This window comes from Trachinotus anak, unplaced genomic scaffold, assembly GCF_046630095.1.
Source record: "Trachinotus anak isolate AG129_WGS33_773 ecotype Australia unplaced genomic scaffold, CSIRO_AGI_Tana_v1 ptg000016l, whole genome shotgun sequence".
Lineage (NCBI taxonomy): Eukaryota > Metazoa > Chordata > Actinopteri > Carangiformes > Carangidae > Trachinotus > Trachinotus anak.
The window spans coordinates 18,554,646-18,575,018 of record NW_027273867.1 but is presented as its reverse complement, the minus strand read 5'-3'; the positions used below and the strand labels follow the sequence as shown (position 1 = coordinate 18,575,018).

At 40.8% G+C, this 20,373-nt stretch overlaps 2 protein-coding genes across 5 annotated transcripts; one reads left to right on the top strand and one right to left on the bottom strand.

The window, feature by feature from the left end:
- Positions 1-49: 49 nt before the first annotated feature.
- On the bottom strand, positions 50-13,564 carry ehmt2 (euchromatic histone-lysine N-methyltransferase 2). Of its 4 annotated transcripts, none has more exons than XM_071500382.1 (28): positions 13,411-13,564; positions 12,104-12,173; positions 11,792-11,953; positions 11,358-11,632; positions 11,110-11,179; positions 10,881-10,963; positions 10,632-10,772; positions 10,447-10,518; positions 10,004-10,124; positions 9,316-9,402; positions 8,333-8,469; positions 8,044-8,187; positions 7,490-7,812; positions 7,157-7,390; positions 6,515-6,597; positions 6,140-6,246; positions 5,476-5,598; positions 5,268-5,369; positions 4,921-5,025; positions 4,121-4,293; positions 3,786-3,953; positions 3,537-3,681; positions 3,369-3,446; positions 2,827-2,942; positions 2,309-2,395; positions 2,137-2,215; positions 940-1,115; positions 50-732 (listed from the first exon to the last, which is right to left on the bottom strand). In XM_071500382.1, exons 1-28 carry the CDS (start codon positions 13,435-13,437, stop codon positions 552-554), a joined length of 3,669 nt encoding a protein of 1,222 aa, XP_071356483.1. In that variant the 5' UTR covers positions 13,438-13,564; the 3' UTR covers positions 50-551. The 4 variants fall into 4 exon arrangements, with proteins under 4 accessions (XP_071356483.1, XP_071356485.1, XP_071356484.1 ...); XM_071500384.1 differs by having other exon boundaries at positions 4,121-4,275; XM_071500383.1 differs by having other exon boundaries at positions 9,316-9,399.
- A 128-nt stretch (positions 13,565-13,692) lies between these two features.
- On the top strand, positions 13,693-20,117 carry LOC139634119 (zinc finger and BTB domain-containing protein 12-like). Its single transcript, XM_071500389.1, has 5 exons — positions 13,693-13,840; positions 15,096-15,301; positions 15,424-15,618; positions 15,994-16,200; positions 17,106-20,117. Exons 1-5 carry the CDS (start codon positions 13,768-13,770, stop codon positions 18,222-18,224), a joined length of 1,800 nt encoding a protein of 599 aa, XP_071356490.1. The 5' UTR covers positions 13,693-13,767; the 3' UTR covers positions 18,225-20,117.
- Positions 20,118-20,373: the final 256 nt, after the last annotated feature.

The following is a 20,373-nucleotide window of genomic DNA, read 5'->3' as shown; positions in this document are numbered from 1 at the left end:
TGTAAACCAGTGAACACATATTAAAAAATTACACTAAATACAAAAGCCCAAAGATCAACTCATGAGCTAATTTATTATACTAAATGTGACAAAGAAGACAATATGTATAAAAATAAAGACAATGAAGCTAACACAATCATCCAGAAACGACACTATCCCTCAGGTCCATATTGAGTCCAGTATGGGCTAGAGGCTAACCCATTACTGTACTGTCTGTGTAAAATGCATTGTGTTCATTGGCACAACAGAAAATATGTGTATATATACGACTGTTATATGATGGCAGTTTCCTAATGCACTAACTTGAGTCAAGGCAAAAGTTCAGAGTGAGATACAGTAAAAGTACTGTATTCAAACATAACAGACACAACATTTAAAAATGTTAAGGCCCATGTCCTCAAAAAAAAAAAAACACTTCAATCACAAGTAGAAAAAACAGCACCATACATACATTAAACAGAATTTTACACATGAAAAAAGGTGTACTTCCACTGCCAATGTGCATACTTAAAATGGAAGAGGTTAATCCAAAGGCCCCATGGGGAAGTGTTTTAAGAGTTTCCTAGCACGGCCATCCCGCAGTCAGCTCCTGATTCTGGGCAGGCCTCCAGCCGAGCCAGCCTGCTCTGCTCCAACGCGATGGCCTCGGCCGAGTGTTTGCACTTCTCTGATCCACACTGACAGGTGAAATACTTGCTCTTAATGTCCCAAAACCGGTCTCCATAGTCAAACCTAATGAAACAGACAAGACCAGTCAACTCAGGTGGGACTTTGGGTAAATATGTTTGTAACAAATAAAATCTTACATCCTCAAAGAAAATAATAACAAACAACAAGAAAAAGAATGGATATGGAATTAAGAAAGAAATCAGAGATAGACAGCTGGGAGGAAGTAAAGGCAGAAAATAAAGACATAATATGGTGATCTGGACTTCTCACCCAAGCTCTTGTCCACTGAGGATGTCTCTGGAGCTGAAGAAGGCGATGCGGGGGAATCTCAGGTCCTGGTGCAGCATGAACACACGTACTGGGATGAGGTTGGGGTCACACAGGTGGTTGATGAAGCGGCTGATGTTGCCGTAGTACCGGGCATCGATACAATACACCTCCCCATCCTGCACAGAAAGCATTTAAGAAAAGTAAAACCTATAGCACAATTTGTGCAAAATAAGGAGATTCCGATGTCAAGTATTTCAAAATAAAGATGCCACGTGTACCATCTTTAAAACAGATTTATTTTAACACATATATAGTATTTAGCATTATCAGTAGAAAGCACAAGCTGTGTTTTGTTTACATTGCCAGTTTTATTATCTACCTTTTCATATGTAAAATAATTCACTTATTTTATGATCTTCATGTTTGGCATTTTCTGCCATTTCATGTTTCACTGATACTGTGTGATTTTTAAATGTCGTCTGGTGATCCACTGAAATATCTCAACAGATATTTGATGGTTTGTCATGAAATAATGCAGACATTCATGTCTCCCTCAGGATGAACTCAGATAACCTTTACGAACCCTTAACTTTTCCTCTAGCACCATCATCAGGTCAAACTTTTTCATCATTGTATCATTTTATTGTTTTTAACCCAAATGAAAAAAAAAATACAGAGGTGCAAATGCTCCTCATCTGACATTTTATTAAAAGAAATGTTAAGAAAAGTTTAATCTGAATCTGAATCGCATCTGAATTAGACCTAGATAAGAACATAGTGACAGACAACCAATGAATACAACAGTTTTTCATATCATAGTGTCAGATTTTGCAGGTTTTCAACACAATTTGACCCCATGGCACAGAATATAAGACTGGTAATATTTTAGATGGGCTTGTTTGTTTGTGTCACTGATTTCTAAATGATAAAAAAGTCCATTTAGAAATATCAGTGCTGCACTTTCCACAGAAAGAGAACTAAAAGTCAGCTGTAAACTAAAAACTGTTGTCTAGCTCAGCAGTTGTAGATACAATCTGTTTGCTGACTGCATGAGATCAGGTCTGGTTAGTTATTTACTATATTATACAGGAAATATGCCAGATGATCTATCTCCCATGTTTCCTGTCAATCCATCTATTTTTTGCTGTTTCTATAAAGCAGAAACTGAAAATCCAAGCACATTTTAAAAAGCTTCACCTTGTTGTCCAGGTCAAACAGGTAAGAGTCATCTTCTCTAACATCTGCCTCTGCGTCCGAGATCAGCTCTCCAACATATCTGGGTGGAAAGAGGGACGAATTTTAACTTTAAACCTCTGACTTTTCATGTAAGAGCAACGTGTTGTGTGCGCAGTGGACGGGTTTCTCTTACTCGCAGATGAAGCTTCCCTGGGGAATATCCTGCAGAGCTCGAACCCCCCAGCCCATCTTCTCTGTCCTGTAGAGTTGAAGACGAACTCTGTTGGAAGAGGAAATTATCAGAGTTCAGACTGTTGTAGTCAAGAAGACTCAGCAATTTCAAGCAGTGCAGATACTAATAAAATAATAAATGAGTAAACACAGAGCTGAAAATTGGTTTTTGGCAGATTGTATACAGTTTGCAACACATGTCTCAGTCTCTCTGCAGTGCTGCTCATCATCTTTGATAATAATTAGAGTTTTGCTGTTGATGCCTTTAACAAGATGTAGGAAAATAGTTAATAATCTGGTGGTGTTTGCCATCAAGAATAAGCAGGATTTTCGATTGAAGCCCATAACTTCACATGACTTGTTCATCAGCTAAACTAGCTCCTGTAATATTCTGTCAAAAACAGAACCACCATATTTGAACCTTTTATGATACGCGGCTGACAACCATTGTGCTGCATTGGGTGCACTTAAAATTCTTACTTGATGCCCGCCTGTACCACCCTGTTCTTGCATGTTCGATAACAGGAACACGCCATGTTGCATTCAAATATAAGTGGAGGTTCAATTTTGTTGAACTCTTGGAGCAGCCGCTGATCCTGGCAACAGAAGAAAGGCAAAAACAAGCTGTGATTACTTTCATTTCTTCAGCTTAACACTGAATTATTCTCCAAACAGTGAATTCGTCAAAGAAAATTTCACTGAATTTCAAACCAAATCTTCCTTATCAATTAATAATTGCAAACTATGCAGATCCTTATTGATCCCATAGAAAAATTGCACTCATAAAACATTGTCAGACTCATCAAGGACAGGTTTAAATAAAAGAACCAGAAATATTGTCTTTTTTTTCCCCCACAACTTTTCCTCATCAAAACGTGGCACCAACATTATCCACAATCCAACTCAGAGGCAAAAATTTAAGAATCCAGGTCAGCATTGAAATGAGGTAAAAAATTTAATCCTACAGGTTTTCTGAGTAAATCACTTTGACGATGTGGCTTTTAAAACAAATTTCTATTTACCTTGTCATACCAGCAACGGATGCTGAGCTGTCCACAAAGGCAGTTACTAGATGAGCAGTCATCAGTGCAGCTACAGTGCTAAAAGAAAAGACAGATGAGATGCTGTGTGTGTTTGCGTGATAGAAAGAGAATAATGAAATCAGAACGAGATCTCAATTCACATTTTACCTGCAAGTGTGTGATGTTGCGGTCTATGTTCATCGCTGAAGTTTCACAGTTTTCTGAAACGTATTTGTAGTCTGAGGGACAGCCCTCGTCATCCACTGCATTCACACAGGGAATTGGTACGTTCTCATAGCCCTGAGCGATATCACTACAACAGAAAGCAAGGAGTTATATCAAGATGATCAGGGAGTTAAACATCAGAATAAAAAAATCTGTCTCATAAAACTTCTCCTTTAAAACAACACAACCTACCTGCAGATGATTCTTTCAGTCCGAAGCATGCGATTGGTTATTCCCCTCCGGAGCTTCCTGTTGATCTGGAGTGCGACCCACACTGGTGTATCAACCCGTGCCAGGGTAAGAGGTGTGTCTCCTTCCCTGTTCATGATGTCAATATCTGCCCCTCTGGACAGGAACAACCTGCAGAAGAAAGCAACATTTCAGTCTACACAGTGTCAGACTTTGCAACCTGTGCTGGTGGAAAAAGTATTACACTAACGTTTAGGTGGCAGATGGGTGCTAAAGCTTCAAGATAAAGCAAAGGATGCATTAAGTGGGTGTGCAGCTTGTGATTGACGTTGACTCACGTAACACATTCCAAGTATCCTTCTCTGGCGGCGATGTGGAGCGGCGTGTCTCCGTGCATGTTAACTGAGGCAAGGGAACAGCCGGAGTTCAACACCAGCTCAGCTATGTCCACGTTCCCTGCGTACGCCGCCCAGTGGAGACACACATTCAGCTCCTGGTGGGAAACGAGGGACTGTTTAAAGTAATAACCTGAAATATTTTCATACAATTACATTCATTTTCTGTCTCTGTTGCCAGTTGTTACACCAGAGTTTATGAAGCTTTAACATTTTCTTATCATCTAAACAGACAGTGTCAGAGAGGGTCCCTTGATACACAGGAAGAGGTGCATTTAACGTTTCCAACAGCAGCAAATTTGGCTGAGCAAATCAAAGCTGAAACAATTACTTAATCAAATCATAAGTTGATTAATAGAAAGGTAATCAGCAACTATGGATCCTGGGACCTTGTTCTTGATATTTTTACACCATTTTTCAAATCAAATATTTCAAGATCATCACTTGAACTGGAGTGGGAAGGTCAGTGACACAAATTGAATCCAGACCTCTGAATAGCCAAAAAAGATAAAGGGATAAGGGATTTACAAGAAAGAAAGAAAAGAACACACACACACACACACAGATAGATATTTTAACTGTCAAAATATCTAAATCAACCAACTTCCATCAGTGTCAAGTTCTAAAATCCAGCTGTGGTTCACATCAATTATCAGGCATACTGAGGGGAGCTGCTGGAAATTTAGTAAAAAGACTAAAAAGACACTTTCTACTAAGCCCAGTGCGAACTAGTAGAAACTTACCTTATCATTGATGGTGACATCAGCTCCTCTGTTAAGCAGCGCTTTGATCACATCAACATGTTTGTGCTCTGCAGCCCAAATGATTGGCGTCCATCCACCACTGTCCTAAAACCACAAGTTTGCAGAATTATTATCCTGGCTCTCAGTGGATAGATTTTTTTTATGAAGTTTCACAAACTTTATTTTTTTAACCTTAGAAAAAAAAACCAAATAATGATACGCTTGTCAGGGCGAAGCAAAAAAGCAGCACATACCTCAAAGGCATTAATGGAAATAAACTGACGTGACTGTAAGACACAAAGCTATTTGATGACCCTCAAACACTGACATTTTAGTTTGTCCTTTACCTGTGCATTCACATCAACCTGCCCCGTCTCCAGCAGCATGGTGACGATTTCAAGGCTGCCCAGCTTGGCTGCGTGGTGGAGGCCAGTATATCCATCCTCCTCCTGATAAGTAATCACATAAACAAAGACTGAAATCCATATCAACCAAACCTCTGAACGCTCACATTTATTTTATCTGCTTTTATTCCAGGCACTAACAAACACTCACAACATGATAGACACAGGCGCCATTCTGGACCAGGTAGCGAGCCACCTCAAAGTGATTATTGATGATCGCCTCCAACAGGGGAGTCCTCAGGTCTTTGTCCTGGGCATCCACTTGAGCACCAGCCTATAAGAATAAAATTAAAAATAATGGTTAATTAAAAGGCACAAGGCTTGGTGAGATTGTGAAAAGCCCCCCCCACCCCACCCATGATAGAGCATGATTTCTTTAAAGTAGTAAAGTATTCCTGCAATGACCCTCAACGCAAGGGTTTCAACTTTTATCTCTTGCTGCTCAATTTTTACTCATGCTTGTTTATGTTAAAAACATGGAGCTGAAATGATTACTCCATAAGGTGATCAACATAATTTATATATAATATAATTTTGATGAACGATTAACTCTTTCACAGGTTCTCAAAAGGGAAGATTTGCTGGTTTTCTCTTGAGATATGACAGTAAAGATCTTTATGTTTTATGTTCTGTTGGTCGGACAAAACCAGAAAATTAAAGCCTCACCTTGGATTCTGAGAAAGTGATTCTTTCGATTTTCGATAAATTAATGGTAAATACTGTCAGTTGTAGCCTGGTAAGAAAAATAATGACAACCTGACTTATGTCAACTAATCATATGAAAGTAGGAGCTGACAATGTACTAAATTTCTCACCTGTACCAGCATGTAGCAGACTTCCAGCAGACCTCTTTGAGCAGCAGCGTGTAGAGCAGAGCGCCTGTTCTGAGAGTCAGGCTGGTATGTTGGATCTATGCCCTCCACTGACACAAACATACAAAAACAGTCTTCATAGACAATTCTGTACAATTTTAAAACAATCTAAAATAGCCCTGAGGTTAACAGCCAGAATTAACAGAATTGTAGAAACATTTCTCACAAGCATTCACAGCTTGATATGTGATCAAACCCAGACAATGACAATAAAATTAGTTCCATCATGGGGATTATTTACTTTAATATAGACAACGCTCATTTTTGTCAAACCACATGAAAAGTACAGTCCACAACAAAGGCATATTTTCCACTCACTGAGCATGAGCAGAACTCTCTGCACCTCTCCTTGCTTGGCAGCGGGGTAGAGCTGGCGAGGATGGAACCTCAGTTTCTTCCTCCTGGCAAATCAAAAACAACAAACTTTCCATTGTGGTCTGAGCTTCTCCCTTTGACTGGAACATGTCATTTCACTTGGAAGAGCTGAGGCTAACAAAACGGAAATATTTTGACTTGCTTGAACCATCTTATTGCCACATGAACTTTTGCTGTGGCTGCAGTGGCTACGTGTTTGCAAAAACTGTTCTAATAGCTGGTTAGAAGAGAAGCTGGAATTTTTCAGGATTTTTCAGAAACAAGTATAGATTTTTTTTTTGTCAATTATCAGCAGCTGCAAAAGAGATCGTCAGCACAAAAACATTTCAAAAGCGTAAAATGTACTTCTACTGCAACAAAAACATGCATACTGACTACATACTGTTCTTACACTGTGTATATAATTTAAGGAAACAAAAAAGATTTTGCATTGAAAGCTCAATTCTAAACTAATTATAAAATAAAGATCCAAAACAACATGATTTAGAAAATACTCTCACATCTATTAATTATTGTTTCTTAGCACTGTTTAATCCCACAACCTTCTGTGTCTGAAAATAGTAAAATCTTAATCTAAACTCCAACCTCTCTGTGTCCTGTGTTAGAATGGCCTTCTGCAGCGCCGCCCTGCTGGGCCCAGGTGGAAGTGCACCAGGGCTGATGGGTTTTCCATTTGGCATACAGAGAGAGGGCCCCACGCTGTCCACTCCCTCCTCTGCAGGGGGGATGGTGGTCACAGTCGCTGCTGAGGCTACAGTCTGCGGAGGTTGCTGCTGCTCTACTGCCAGTGTTACCAAACCATGGCTACGCATACGAGCACTAGAAGAGGCAAACGAGGGTAAAGGTAAGGAATTTAAATTTTATACAGATAAACAGTGTCAAATCAGCCAATAATTCTCTCATGTCATTCAGCCTTACCTGACAGGTCTTTCGGGCATCTTCCCGTCCTTCATCCCCCCTGTGGAGGCTGTGAGGGAGGGTGCAGTGGGGACAGACGGCGGCAGAGACGGGGTGGTGGTGGAGGAGGCCGACATGGTGACGACTGTGGTTGCGGAGGCTGTGGCCGAGCTGAAGGAGGGGATGGTGACCTCCTGGGCCTCGGAGGCATCTTCGCCGCAGTGGGGACAGAAGAGCATACCGCCGCCGTTTGCCCTGCTGCGCCCGCCACCCAGCACAGTCACACAACCCCGGTGGAAACGGTGAGCGATGCGCTGGTCCGGGCAGCACTCAAGAAACGTGCCCTGAAAGAGGAGAAGATTTTGAATATTGAGGAGAAGAAACAGAAGAAGGAAGCAGGGTATTGAGGAGAGGAAGGGGGGGTATCGAGGGGGAGAAAGAGGAGACGAAAGTAGGATATTGAGTAGGAGAAAGTGGAGAAAGAAGTTGGGTATAAAAGAGGAAGAAGGGATCAAAGCATTAACATTCATTATGAGTCACATTTAAGTACCACAGCAGGTGGTTAAAACCCTTACCGCTATGCAGAAGTATCCACACCCAGGACAGCAGTGGTGTTTCACCATGTGTGAACGATGGACGTCACAGAGCACCATGAGGGGAACCCGACTGGACGGCCGCATGGTCTCCCCTTTAATAGTCCGACTGGTACAAGCCCTCAGCTGACCAACAGAGCAGGAGAGAAAAGATTAGATCGCACAGCTGAAGGAACGATATCTGTGAGCTTTTTGGACCATCACAGACCTGCAGACAATACATCACACTCCGCTTTCCAAATCAACACAAAACGCAAAGACAGAGACCGACCTCTCCGTTGATGCTCTCCGTGGCCATACACTGTCTGCTGACTCGGTGGCTGGTGCTGTCGACACGAGGAGCCTCCATCCTGCAGCTGCACAGAGGAAGCTCCTCCAGCCGCTCCGTGTCTCCTGCATCGCTGCCGTCTGCACAGTTGAGAAGGAAAATAGTTTTTTTCATAAAATCAGTTTGTGATCCTAAGGCAGCTGTCGATTTAAGACTGAGGGAGATTAACAAAAGCCTCTTTATTTTATTTAAATATCTGTATTATTCATATCCAAACTGAAATTATTAGCTGATTCATTAGAACCAGAAAATTCATTTCTATCTTGTTTTAATAATTGATTAATTGTTTCAGTAATTTTTGAAATGCAAAATATCAAACATTCTCTGGTTCCAGCTTGTTTTATCTGGTCTTTGATTGTACAGTGAATAACTGTCACAATTTTCCCTTGTCATTTAATTTGGAAAATAGTCTATAGAATTATTTGCAGCCCTAATTTATGTGTGAGTGTACCAAACATTTTATTACTTAAGATATTAACTGTGCAAATTGTTATTATCTTATTCATCAGTTAATTGTTTTATCTATAAAAATGTCCAGAGTGTTTCCAGAGCTCAATGTGGTATGTTTAAAATTTTTACTTTTAACCCACAATCAAACAAAAATCTAAAGATATCCAGGTCACTGTTATACATCAGAAAGAAAAGCAGCAAATCTTTACATTTAAGACGCTGCAATCAGAGTTTTTGACATTTTTCTCCTTGAAAATTAACTGACATGCTAAATCATTTATATAGTTATATCAGTCAACTAATCATGCCAGTTCAAGTTATTACTTTAATTTAAAACCCTTTTTCCCAAACTTTTATTTCTCTGAAGACTTTGTTTCATGCTACCATGATTACGGAGAAAAATATAAGAGAAGAACAGTTAACCTTAAGATTTTCAAACAGCTTAGACTGCAGTGACATATCTAACGTAAACCTACCATGATGAGGAGAGAGTGTCAAACTGTCAGCAGCAGCGATGTCCAGGGCACCCAAGGGAACCTCTGTGTACTCTGCAGACCTTCCTGCTGAGAACAGACCAAATGACTATGAGCGTTAGCCATGAGGAAAAACAAACTGGAAAATGATGCACTTTAATGAGATACTAATGTTTGATACACTGAATCAAAAAGGTATTGAGGCTTTTTGTCAATGATTAACAGAAAAAATTTCACAGACATGTAGTTGTTTGCCATATTCTTTCCATGTTTCTGATGATTTCTCTTTCTGTATTCCGAGAGATATTCACTGCCCTGGAAATGTTCCTGTATCCTTGCCCTGATTGGTTTTTTCAATAATTCTATTGTGGATTTGTTTGGGGTGTTTCCTCATCCTCGTGATGTTTTAGTTCCCAAACAGAAGGATTTAAACTGAAATCACTTATCACACATTCAGCTTATTATGTGACTTGTAAAAAACAACTGGCTGCATCAGTGCTGATTTTGGTGGATCCATTGTAACGAGGGTGAACACTTGCACAATGTATTTTATACTGTACTTACTTTAGATTATTTGACATTAAAGTGATATTTATGGCGATCAGAAAGTTCTCACTACATCTAACGTGATTCAGTGTTGTTATGGGAGACAAGTGTGGTTTTAGGAAACCCCATAAGTACTGTCACTCACCTCCTACTGTCTCCACCACGTCAGCAGTGTTTCTCTCTTTGTCCTGGTCTGACTGTGGCCATGAAGAATCCTCGCTTTCATTTCTGCTCTGGGTGGTTCTCTGTGTTTCAGACTCTGAGCTCTGCAAGGGAGAAAATTTGTTTTGAATTTAAATGTGACATGTGTGAAGGGTAGAAAAGAGAAACTTCTGAATTAAAACATTCTTGCCACCGTTTTCTCACTATCCTACAGCTGGTGGTGATGAAGTGCAGGGAAACATATTTTTCAGTCACCATCCTGTTTTCAAGCAAGTATGGGATGATACAACAATTGTGGGCCTGTTTTGCCAGGCTAACGGCTAACAGGTTAGCTGCAGAGTGACGTCTACAGGTGTAAACACTTTGTAAAGTGTTAAAAACAAAGTAAGAGATATGAAAGTAATTAACAAGGTAGCAATCACTTACATGATCTGACATGTTCAGCGACCCCTCTATGTCTTTAGTATGCTTCCTTGCTTCTCCCCCACCATCTTCAGACTAGAGAAACAACGCAAATTGAACAATGGAAAAAAAAACGCTAAACAACTTGCTCATTTGTTGCCAATAGGTAATCTGTTTTAAGGGACAATGCGTAAATCGAAGTCTCACACCTTTTCTGAATCTCGCGTGGACGGACTGGAAATCTGTATTTTCTTGGCGGTTTCCTCATCTGACTTCCCCACAGTGCCGTTACTCTTCACTGGTGTAGTCTTGGCAACAGGCTCCACCTTTTTATGGAAGAATGTTTCCTCCTGAGTTTTAAAAGGAATCAGAGAGGACATAAGCCATAGACAACATTAACCACTGTAAGCTTATCTTAGAAAAGTGCAAATTATATACCTGCAGAAACATCATCTTACCACAGTTTGAGTGTTGTCAGGAATGTTCTCAGACTTCTCAGCTGTGTTGTCAGATAAATGGTCCAGTTTTCTCCTTTTTACACCTGCAGGAAACATGACGAAGCAACATGAACCACGACAGAGTGAGTTTTGATGTAAACACAGCAGCCTGACTCTTTTTTATTCAGAGGAATGTGATGATTTTAAACAGGTAAATATTACTTAGCGTGAATATTCAACAGAAACTAACCAGTTTCACTGTCAGAGGAAAGACAGGTAGAGGATCCTGAAGGAGTAACAGGTGCTTCAACGTGACTCATCTGTGGAGCAACAATAAGTGACACAAATGATCACGAAAAAGTCCCAAGAAAAACATGAACCACTCCTATACTGTGTGTGTTTTGTCAGTGGCTGGAAGATTTCTTCACATTTTAACATTTCATAACGATCACGTCTTTTGTTTCCATTCAATTCAAATGGAAATACTTGTAGGCTCACCTGTCCCGGTGGAGGCCTGTTCATGGTTTTGCGGGCTCGGTGGATCTTGGGTGGGGCAGGGGAGACAGAGGGAGATGAGGAAGCTGTGGCAGAGGAGGAGGAGGAGGAGGAGAAGGAGGAGGAGGAGGAGGAGGGAGCAGGCAGCAGGGTGGATTTACTGCTGCCGGGCCCAGAAACGCTCATCTTTGCTCGGCCAGGGGACAACGTTGAGGACGTTGAGGGAGAAGAGGACAACGAAGATGAGGATGCTGATGAAAGGGACTTGGCTGCGTGGCCTGTAAAAGGAAGGTAAAACCAGTTACTGAGGACTGTTTTGAAAAAATGAGACCTCGTTCATTTTGGCACAAGCAAAGCCTCTGCTTTGAGAGGGATCAAGAAAAATAAAGACCTAAATAAAACAACATTGATAAAAGCTGACTGTGTCCAAGTCTCACCAGGAGCAGGTTTGTTTGGGGATGAGGCAGGCGACGATTTCTTGCCCTCTTCTCCAGATCTGGACGCATCCTTACCAGGCTGCTGAGATGACAACATCGACGGCATACCACCCATGGGCTCTGTCTTCTTGGCAACAGCAGCTGTGGTGGAGGCTGCATTATCTGAGAAACATTCAAAGCAAATGACTTTTGAAGACTAGCAAATAAAAACTGCAATATAATTCTGTTGATTTATTTACCTGAAATGCAAAGATTTCAAACATTAGTATAAATCCCTTATGCATCATCTGCAGAGATGAGATGTATATGTACCTTCCTTGGCTTGACTTGGCCCAGCTAAAGACTCTGCGGGTGTTTCTGAGTCATTTCCCTCAGGGGGCTCCTGGTAGAGAAACAACAGGAAAATATGTCAGAAAATGTGTTTCTATCATTTTAGAAAGCAACTGATATTCAGGATTGCAGACTATTGGATGTGTTTATTCACGGCAGTTCAAGTAGCTACAAGAATGTGAAACAATTTAGCTATTGTTATGTAGGAGTTCTGTAATGATGTACGCACAGTAGCAATCAAATTTCAGAAAGGTGACCAATGATGACGAATTAAAGGAAATACATGAGTATACTTGGACACAGTACTTAGTGCACTTCTGATATAATTTCTTTATCAAAGGCTTGTCAAATAGTAACATCATTTGAGAACGATTAACAGGATTACAATGAATAACTAACTAATAAAGAAGTTAACTTTTTTTTTTTTTTACAAATCTACTCAAGTACTTAAGTGCAGTTTTGAAACACTTCTCTTTTACTTTGGTGTTTCCATTTAATTTTACTTTACACTTCTGCCCCATACGGTTCAGTACAGTACTCCATGTCATTTGTAAGTAAATACTGTACAATAATACAGTAGTAATAGTATGGTAATTGGCTCCATCTTAATGATATTATATCCAGTCACCAAACACACACACACCAATTAATAATAAACCAAACTAACACTATTGGCTGTTGATGTGTTGACAACTGATGAAGTCTTGTGTTTAATTTCCACCTTCTCCTCTGCAAAATAAACCATTCAACCAATGACTGATCTTCTCTGTTGACACTTCACCGCCATCATCCAATCAAACTATTCATGTCTTTCACACGAATCAAAGCAGGCCCTTTCAGACAAGAATAGTCTGTGAAATAATTATTAAATATGAGGTTAAATTTCACACACTGGGTGCTTTAAAATCCTCCTTTTTTTCGCCTCTGGGTATTGTCTAAATATAAGCTCTGAAAAATGCTCATACAGAAAAATCTGAAAAGCGTGTTTAAAGCAACACAAGACGGTGTATATGCAGTTGATGTAAAGACTTTAAAAAAATGATTAAAAATAAATAAAAACACATACAACATTAAGGCAGTTATCAAAACTGTTACAGGCTAATGTTGCTAGCAGTGCAGCACAGCTTGCAACAAAGAGCTCTTACAACGGACAAATCCAGATATTTTGGGATGTGGCACAGTGCAGCTTTACTGACATGCTTCTGCTATGGAGGCTAATGCGTTTAAATGCGTTTAAACAAAGTTAAATTTCATTAACAAGTCATTTTGTGTTGCAGTGGGTTTCTTACCTTTGTCGTTGTTTCAGATGCCGACATGTTTCCCAACGGACGTCGACGTAAATAACGTACTACGTCACGGGCCAAGCCCCGCCCCCTTCCAAGTGTCGTTGATTTCGAGACCCGCTGATCGGGAGTCAGCGTGCGTACTCTGGTTTCACGACTGACTGCGAGGAGAAGCTTCCCACGAAAACCGATTCAAAGTCAGTTTAGCGGCGGCGTCGGTCCGGTGGTTTGTACCTATTGTGACCGGATGCGCTTCCTCCAAAAAGAGGCCAAAAAGTAAACAGACATCGAGGTGGAAGCTAGTGGCAGCAGGGATGAGAAAATGCTGCCGGCCAACTGACACCACCTCAGTTAACGTTTGTCATGTTGAAACAAAACCCTGATTTTGTTTTTTTAAAGAAAGCTCACAAGACAGTCAACAAGCGGAACTGGGAAGGTCAGTGACGACAAAGTTTAACGGGAGCTTTTGTTTGTTTATGTCAATGGTTACCAACAAGCTAACTAGTAGCTAACATTAGCAAACGGTTAGACAAGTGGTTTAGCTAGGCCAGAAGAAAAAGAGGAAAACAACTGTGTTTTGATCGATTTCAACCTCTTACGGTAATCACACCAGTCGACTAAATAACCCAGTTTTTATTGTAGACTGTACTTGTCTTGAAACACAGGTATTGTTAGTCTTTCTTCGTAGGCTCTCTCACACAGGAACGTTAGCTAACTTTTCAACGCCCCATAATTAAAAAATGGCGATTTATTGATAAAATGTCGACACATTGACGAGAAAATAGATCACATCTGATATACTAGATTACATTAAGCATGTAGTTAGTAAGTAATACACTATAAATATGTCTTGTTGGTCTTAAATCTGCTAAACTAGTGATACAATCTCTTGAACATACTTTAAACCTGATTTAAAAGAACAATAAATTGTTCTTGTACTTATTTTTTCTCACCGACTATATCACTTACTTGTGGCAGGAAGTTTATATTATATAGTTGTAATGGTAAACCACCAATGTTCACACCTTTAGAAATCCTTTACTGATACTGGAGCAAGTGATCCTAAAGGCATCATAGGAAATTAACTATCAGAAACTATCAGAAAATAATGAGATATATCACAATTCCAAAGAGCCCAAAGCTTCTATTCTTCGATCTTCAAATGTGACCAACAAAACCCAGAGATGTTCAGTTTACTATCATATATTACAAAGTAAAGTAGCAAACCTTAACTGCGAAGATGAAATAATTGATTAGCAAATTGTTTCTCCTTAGTTTATAAACGAGTCAACTGTTTGTGATTTTTGCAGCTAGAGCCACTGCTCAGTGCTGATATATGAGCTCAAAATATATGTATGAAAACTGACCCTCCTAACAGATTGATTTCATATAGGAAGAAAAGTGAGCTTGTAATCACGCTCTATGGCCATATGCTGTATGAAACCCTGTCTGACTGCATTACAAGCTCTGCTACGGTGGAATCTTGAGTTCATGTGGGACTAGACAGTAGCATGAACTGTCTAAGGTCTCAGATGACTGTGTGTTTGAAATCAGTCAGCCACTGTTTGTTTGACCTCTCTTTATTTGCATCAGCCATTTTGTCCACATTTTGACTGTCTAAAGACCACTCTGTTGAGTTCTTTGCAATCAGTACTTGATTCTTGGAATTTCAAATTCTGATTTTAACTCAGGCAAGATGGAAATGCTGTGTTTCCGGTTACCGGGTCACGGGGACACGACCCTGAAGCACATGAATTCTCTGAGGTCCCGCCAACATTTCTGTGACATCACCATCGTGGCCAACAACCAGACATTCAGGGGGCATAAGGTTGTTCTTGCTGCCTGCTCGCCCTTCCTGAGGGACCAGTTCCTCCTCAACCCGTCTGCGAAGCTTCAGGTAGGCAGATTTTAACACACACTCTGTCACACTGTCAAAGCTCTCATTGTGTCTCTCTTCAACACTCTAATGCTGAGTAAAAACAGTCCCTCTTTGTGTTTCTCTTCTGCATTGTTATCCAGGTGTCAATGCTGTATAGCTCCACAGTGGTGTGTGACCTGCTCCAGTCTTGTTACACTGGTGTGCTGCAGTTTAACCCAGAGGAGATCGTCAACTACCTGACCGCCGCCAGCTACCTGCAGATGGAGCATATCGTAGAGCGCTGCCGAGGAGCTCTGAAGAAGTATGTCCAGCTAAAGAACCCCAGTCCACCAAAGGTCAGTAACCCAAAAGAATAATTTAAAAAGGTATGTTGAACACTGCTGGGAAATAATATTTACACCAGCCTGTTTCTCTGGATTTTTGTAAGTTTTCCAGGCTTCATTTATTTATAATTTAAAGGCTGAATCTGAAAAGTTAAAAATTAAATTCAAGTTTGGTGTAACTTTAATTTTCCCTGTAGCATGTAATTCATCAAAATCTTAAGTGTAAAAACATATGTCAAACCTGTGTGTTTGTTCCAGTTTTATACCAGCTTTACATAACTGGCCATCTCCTACCTCTTTTTTTCTACATTTTGTGTACATTTTTAGCACTGTCAGAGCTTTCAGTGACACAGAGTCTTTGTCTTTCCTTCCCTTTTCTTTCTGTAGATGACTGCAGAGGAGGGTCAGTCTCAACTGGTGATCGTCAGTGGCAGCATTCATTCTGTTGCATCTCCTCCCACCAGCCGACCCTCCCCCGTGGACCCACACAGTCCTGTAGTACAATCACTGGAGGAGAACAACGGGGATATGTCTGCTCAGGGCAGCAGTCAACACCATGATGACAGTCCTGTGCTGGATGAGCCATGTATTAAGGTGTGTGTGTGTGTGTGTGTGTGTGTGAGAAAGATAAACCAGAGATCAGGGTACTTTTTAAACCTACGCATCAGATCATTTGCAATGTTTATGATACATACTGATTAATTTAATAGATATAATTTGGTTTGTACTTTCTCTCACCATTCAGGGAATATTTAGTACTCAAAGGGTTTTTGGTGTAGTATTCCTGTAAGCAGCTTTTGACTGATCTCTTGTGTTAATTGCCACATCAGCATGAGTCAGCCTGTCTGTCCTCATTTTTAACAAAGTTGAACAAATTCATGACTGTTTACTGAGAGTGGGAGGAGCTGCTGCAAGAATAATGTCACACACAGGGAAGAGATGGCCCTCTCCTCCTCCGACTTTCTTTTCAGCACTTTTATACCCGCTCATAAATGGTTCCAGCAGATATTAAGTTGCAGTGTAATAAATGGTCGGTCTCATAGAGGACAGGTAATAGGATGAAAAGGTGAAGCAGGTAGCACTGGATTGACACAGACCAGAAGTTTCACAAATAATAAAAAGTTGTCTCAGGTGTCCACTGCTATTGTGTCTCTGAAAGCACAGATCACTTTAGAGCACCAGTATAAACAGTACCCGCAAGCTCATCAAATCACACCACCAGTCCTGAAAAAAGAAATCAATCATTTTTTAAAATCCATTTGTTGTTTAAAGTCATTAATCAAGCAAAAAAAGGCCAAACATTTGCTTCTCAAGAGTGAGAATTTTGCTGCTTTTTTTTTTTTTTACGGCATTGTAAATTTAATGTCTTTGGTTTTAGACTACTGGTTGGATAGAACAATTTAAAGATGCCACCTGGGACTCTGGGTATTTTGATGGGCATTTTTAGATATTTTAGTTGCAGCCCTGGATACTCGACTCAGTCTTAAACTCTGTTGCAGGTTAATGCATCAGATGAGGAGGAAGAAACCAGACAGGAGGACTACGATGTGTTCAGAGTGTATGTCTCCGAAGAGGAGCAGATGAACAGAGACAGGGAGGAGGAGAAAGGAGCTCCCTCTGATGGACCTCCTGATGCCTGTTACGCAGAGACAGAGGGTGTTGTGATCGGAGGAGAAGGCAGTGAATATGACTTGAATCGAACAGAGGAAGATCTCGGCACTGGGGGACTTTCAGTGGAGGGGCTCCGCGCTTTCAGAAGCAGACTGTCTGACCATAAAATCGGCCGGGGCAGAGGGAGAGGCAGGGGGAGGGGTTTCAAAAGGAGAAGGTGGGTGTCATCACAGGAAAAAAGACCCACAGGCATGGCTCACCACCAGGATTTGTGGTACCTAGCGACCGCTGGATTGGGTGGGGGTATCGGGTTGGATTACAGCCAAGAAGGATTAAAGACAGGAAATTACGTTTCAGTGGAACTCCCACAGTTGGACTTCAGCATGGGCGACACTCAGGGAGAAAAAGGTTCACCGTTGGCAGCCAACAGTTTGAACCAGTACTCCCTGGAGGAGTCTAGTTGTGGTGCTGGTGAGGGGAGCTCAGGGATGACAGCCGTTGGAACAAATGAGGGAGGGGATGAGTCCGTCGCGGTTGTGGGGTCCACTTCAAACGTAACGGGGCCTGTGATCTGCGAGCACTGCGGCATGACTTTCCCCTCAGCCCACTCTCTAGCTGTCCACTCCCGTTCCACTCACCTGCTGTACGCCTGCCCCTGCTGTGGCAAACACTTCCATCACTCCGCCAACCTCACCCGACACATGGCCGTTCACCGGGGCGCCGGCAAAACCCACCAGTGCCCCCTGTGCTATAAGACTTTCACTCAAAAATCCACACTGATAGACCACATGAACCTCCACAGTGGCGAGCGGCCACACCGCTGCGCCTACTGCCACGCACGTTTTGCCCACAAGCCCGCCTTACGACGCCACCTGAAGGAGCAACATGGGAAAACCACAGGGCAGAACTCCCTGCATGAGCAGGAGGAGATTGAGAGGGCGAGAGGAGCTGCTGGAAGAATAAGGGAGGAAGAACAAGAATGTCTGGTTACTGAACAAGTGTCATAGGCCAAAGCATTGTGTCTAAAGTGTCTAAAATCAAGCTCCTCAGGCTCAACAACTTCCAAGTGCTGTCGAGTGAGGAGATCAGTCTGTGGGGTTGCGTGTGGATGTCAAGCAAGTGTTGAAAACTGATTATGAGGCCTTTTAAAATCACAGACTGCGGAAATAAAAGCCCTGTCACATGTTGATCGATTTTCAAAATTGCATAAAAATATCCATATGGATGTACGTAAAAATGACTGAGATTTAACAGTCATAATTTCATGTTCCGAGCCAGACCTCTTTTTCCACAGCAGACAGTCTGACTTGTCATAATGGAAAAAGTACAGGCGTTACTAATAACACTAACAGCGGCTCTGTTCAAGTCAAGTGTCTCAATCATGGCTCATGACAAGTGAGCCTGAACAGAGCTGAAGCAGTGAAATTGAACTCAGCCATCATTTGTTGTGTTGTTGTCACCTGTGGCTCTGCCTACAGGAACATGTCAGAATGTCTGCTTTGAAAAAGGCCCATTGAGTTCAGTGTCTGTTAGAATAGTTTGATTAGTTTGACTCGGACTGTAATCTTAAACTTGAATATCTGTAGTACATGTGAGTGTAAATAAAATAATTCAAAAGCCTCTCCTCTGTTTAATGTCAACATTGCTCACATGTAATTTCCAGATAAGGACGCAAATTAAAGCCCCCACACAGGTGTTTTCACTTGTGTTGCAGAGCACAGGGCAGTTTACACTATCATAATTGTAATTTGCACTGATTAAACTGCATCATACATAGTTTGGTCCGATCCACCAGGGTAACTGAAAACACCTGTGAGGGTATGGAGGACCTTTAATAAATCACAAGGCAAGATTTTCATCCAAATGTGTAAAACATTTGAAGATCTAACATGACTTGTCGCAAAACACTGTCCAGGAAATGCATTCTGAAAGTCAAACATTTAAGGATTCACACTGGTGGATGTGCTTTGTTAATCATGCATTTACCTGACTGACTTTTGTGAGATCAACTGGCCTACAGTGTAAATGAGAATTGGTCTCAGGATCATCAATTTTTTTGTAAATACACACACACCTCAAAAAACTGCCTCTTACAGCCTCTGTTGTTTAAGGCTCTTTGGGTACCAGAGGAACTTATTCAGAGCAAGACCTCACTGTTTATTACATGTAGTTTTTTAGACAGTGCTTGAAGTTCAGAGTTGGAAGAAGTTTTCAGAACCGGTACTGTAGTAATAGTAAAAATACTCAACTGCAAGTAAAAGTCATACACTGAAAAGTTTACTTTAGTACATAAGCTTTATTTTAAAAAATGTAATTAAAAGTGTAAAATTATTATTATACACTATTGGATAACTATTGCTGGTAATTTCATGTGGAGAGGTGGAGTTGGTCTGTGCCATTCTATATACTGTTTGGAGGTTTCATTTGCAGTATAATGATGCAGTGTATTTTATATGCTCACTATAGGTTTTTAAAAAACTAATCTACAAAGTAAATAACTCAGTAATATAGAGCAGACACACACCAACTCATACCAATCTATAATCTGACATCATTAACAATTGAGAAGGTGAAGATGACTCCTGGGTCTCTTTAATTGTTCAGTGGTGGCTCCTAAGCTCTGTAACTTTAAAAGGTGAAATGAATACACCATTTGTCTTTTCCTTGACTTTTTTAAAACTGGGTTATTTAGAAATTTGAACATTTTTGGGACGTAACTCTAAGAGGTAAAAATATTAAGAATAGTGTGAATTTTTTCTAGTGTTCAATACCGTTTGTGCTGAACTCAGTTGTTTTTGACTTGTACGTGATGTCACTGACTGCAGATTGCCACCAGCTGTGTATTTATCAGACTGTAACTGACACTTGTGTTTAACTTACCTTTAAAATGTTGGAACTTACTCTGTGGTCATCCTTTTGTTAAACAAAAGCATTGAATAATTTTGGTGTTTTTTTACTCACATGAGCTGTAGTTAAAGTTTATCTGCAGCTCTTCCACCAAGTTTATTCTGATTACAATACTGTACTGTGCCCGTACTGCCTTTGCCTACTGTAGTAGTTAAAGTAAAGTCAGTGAATATCTGACTTGGTGTGAAAACTGGTCTGGACTCACAACTGCCTCGCCAAGGTTTTAACTACAATGTATTACTACATATC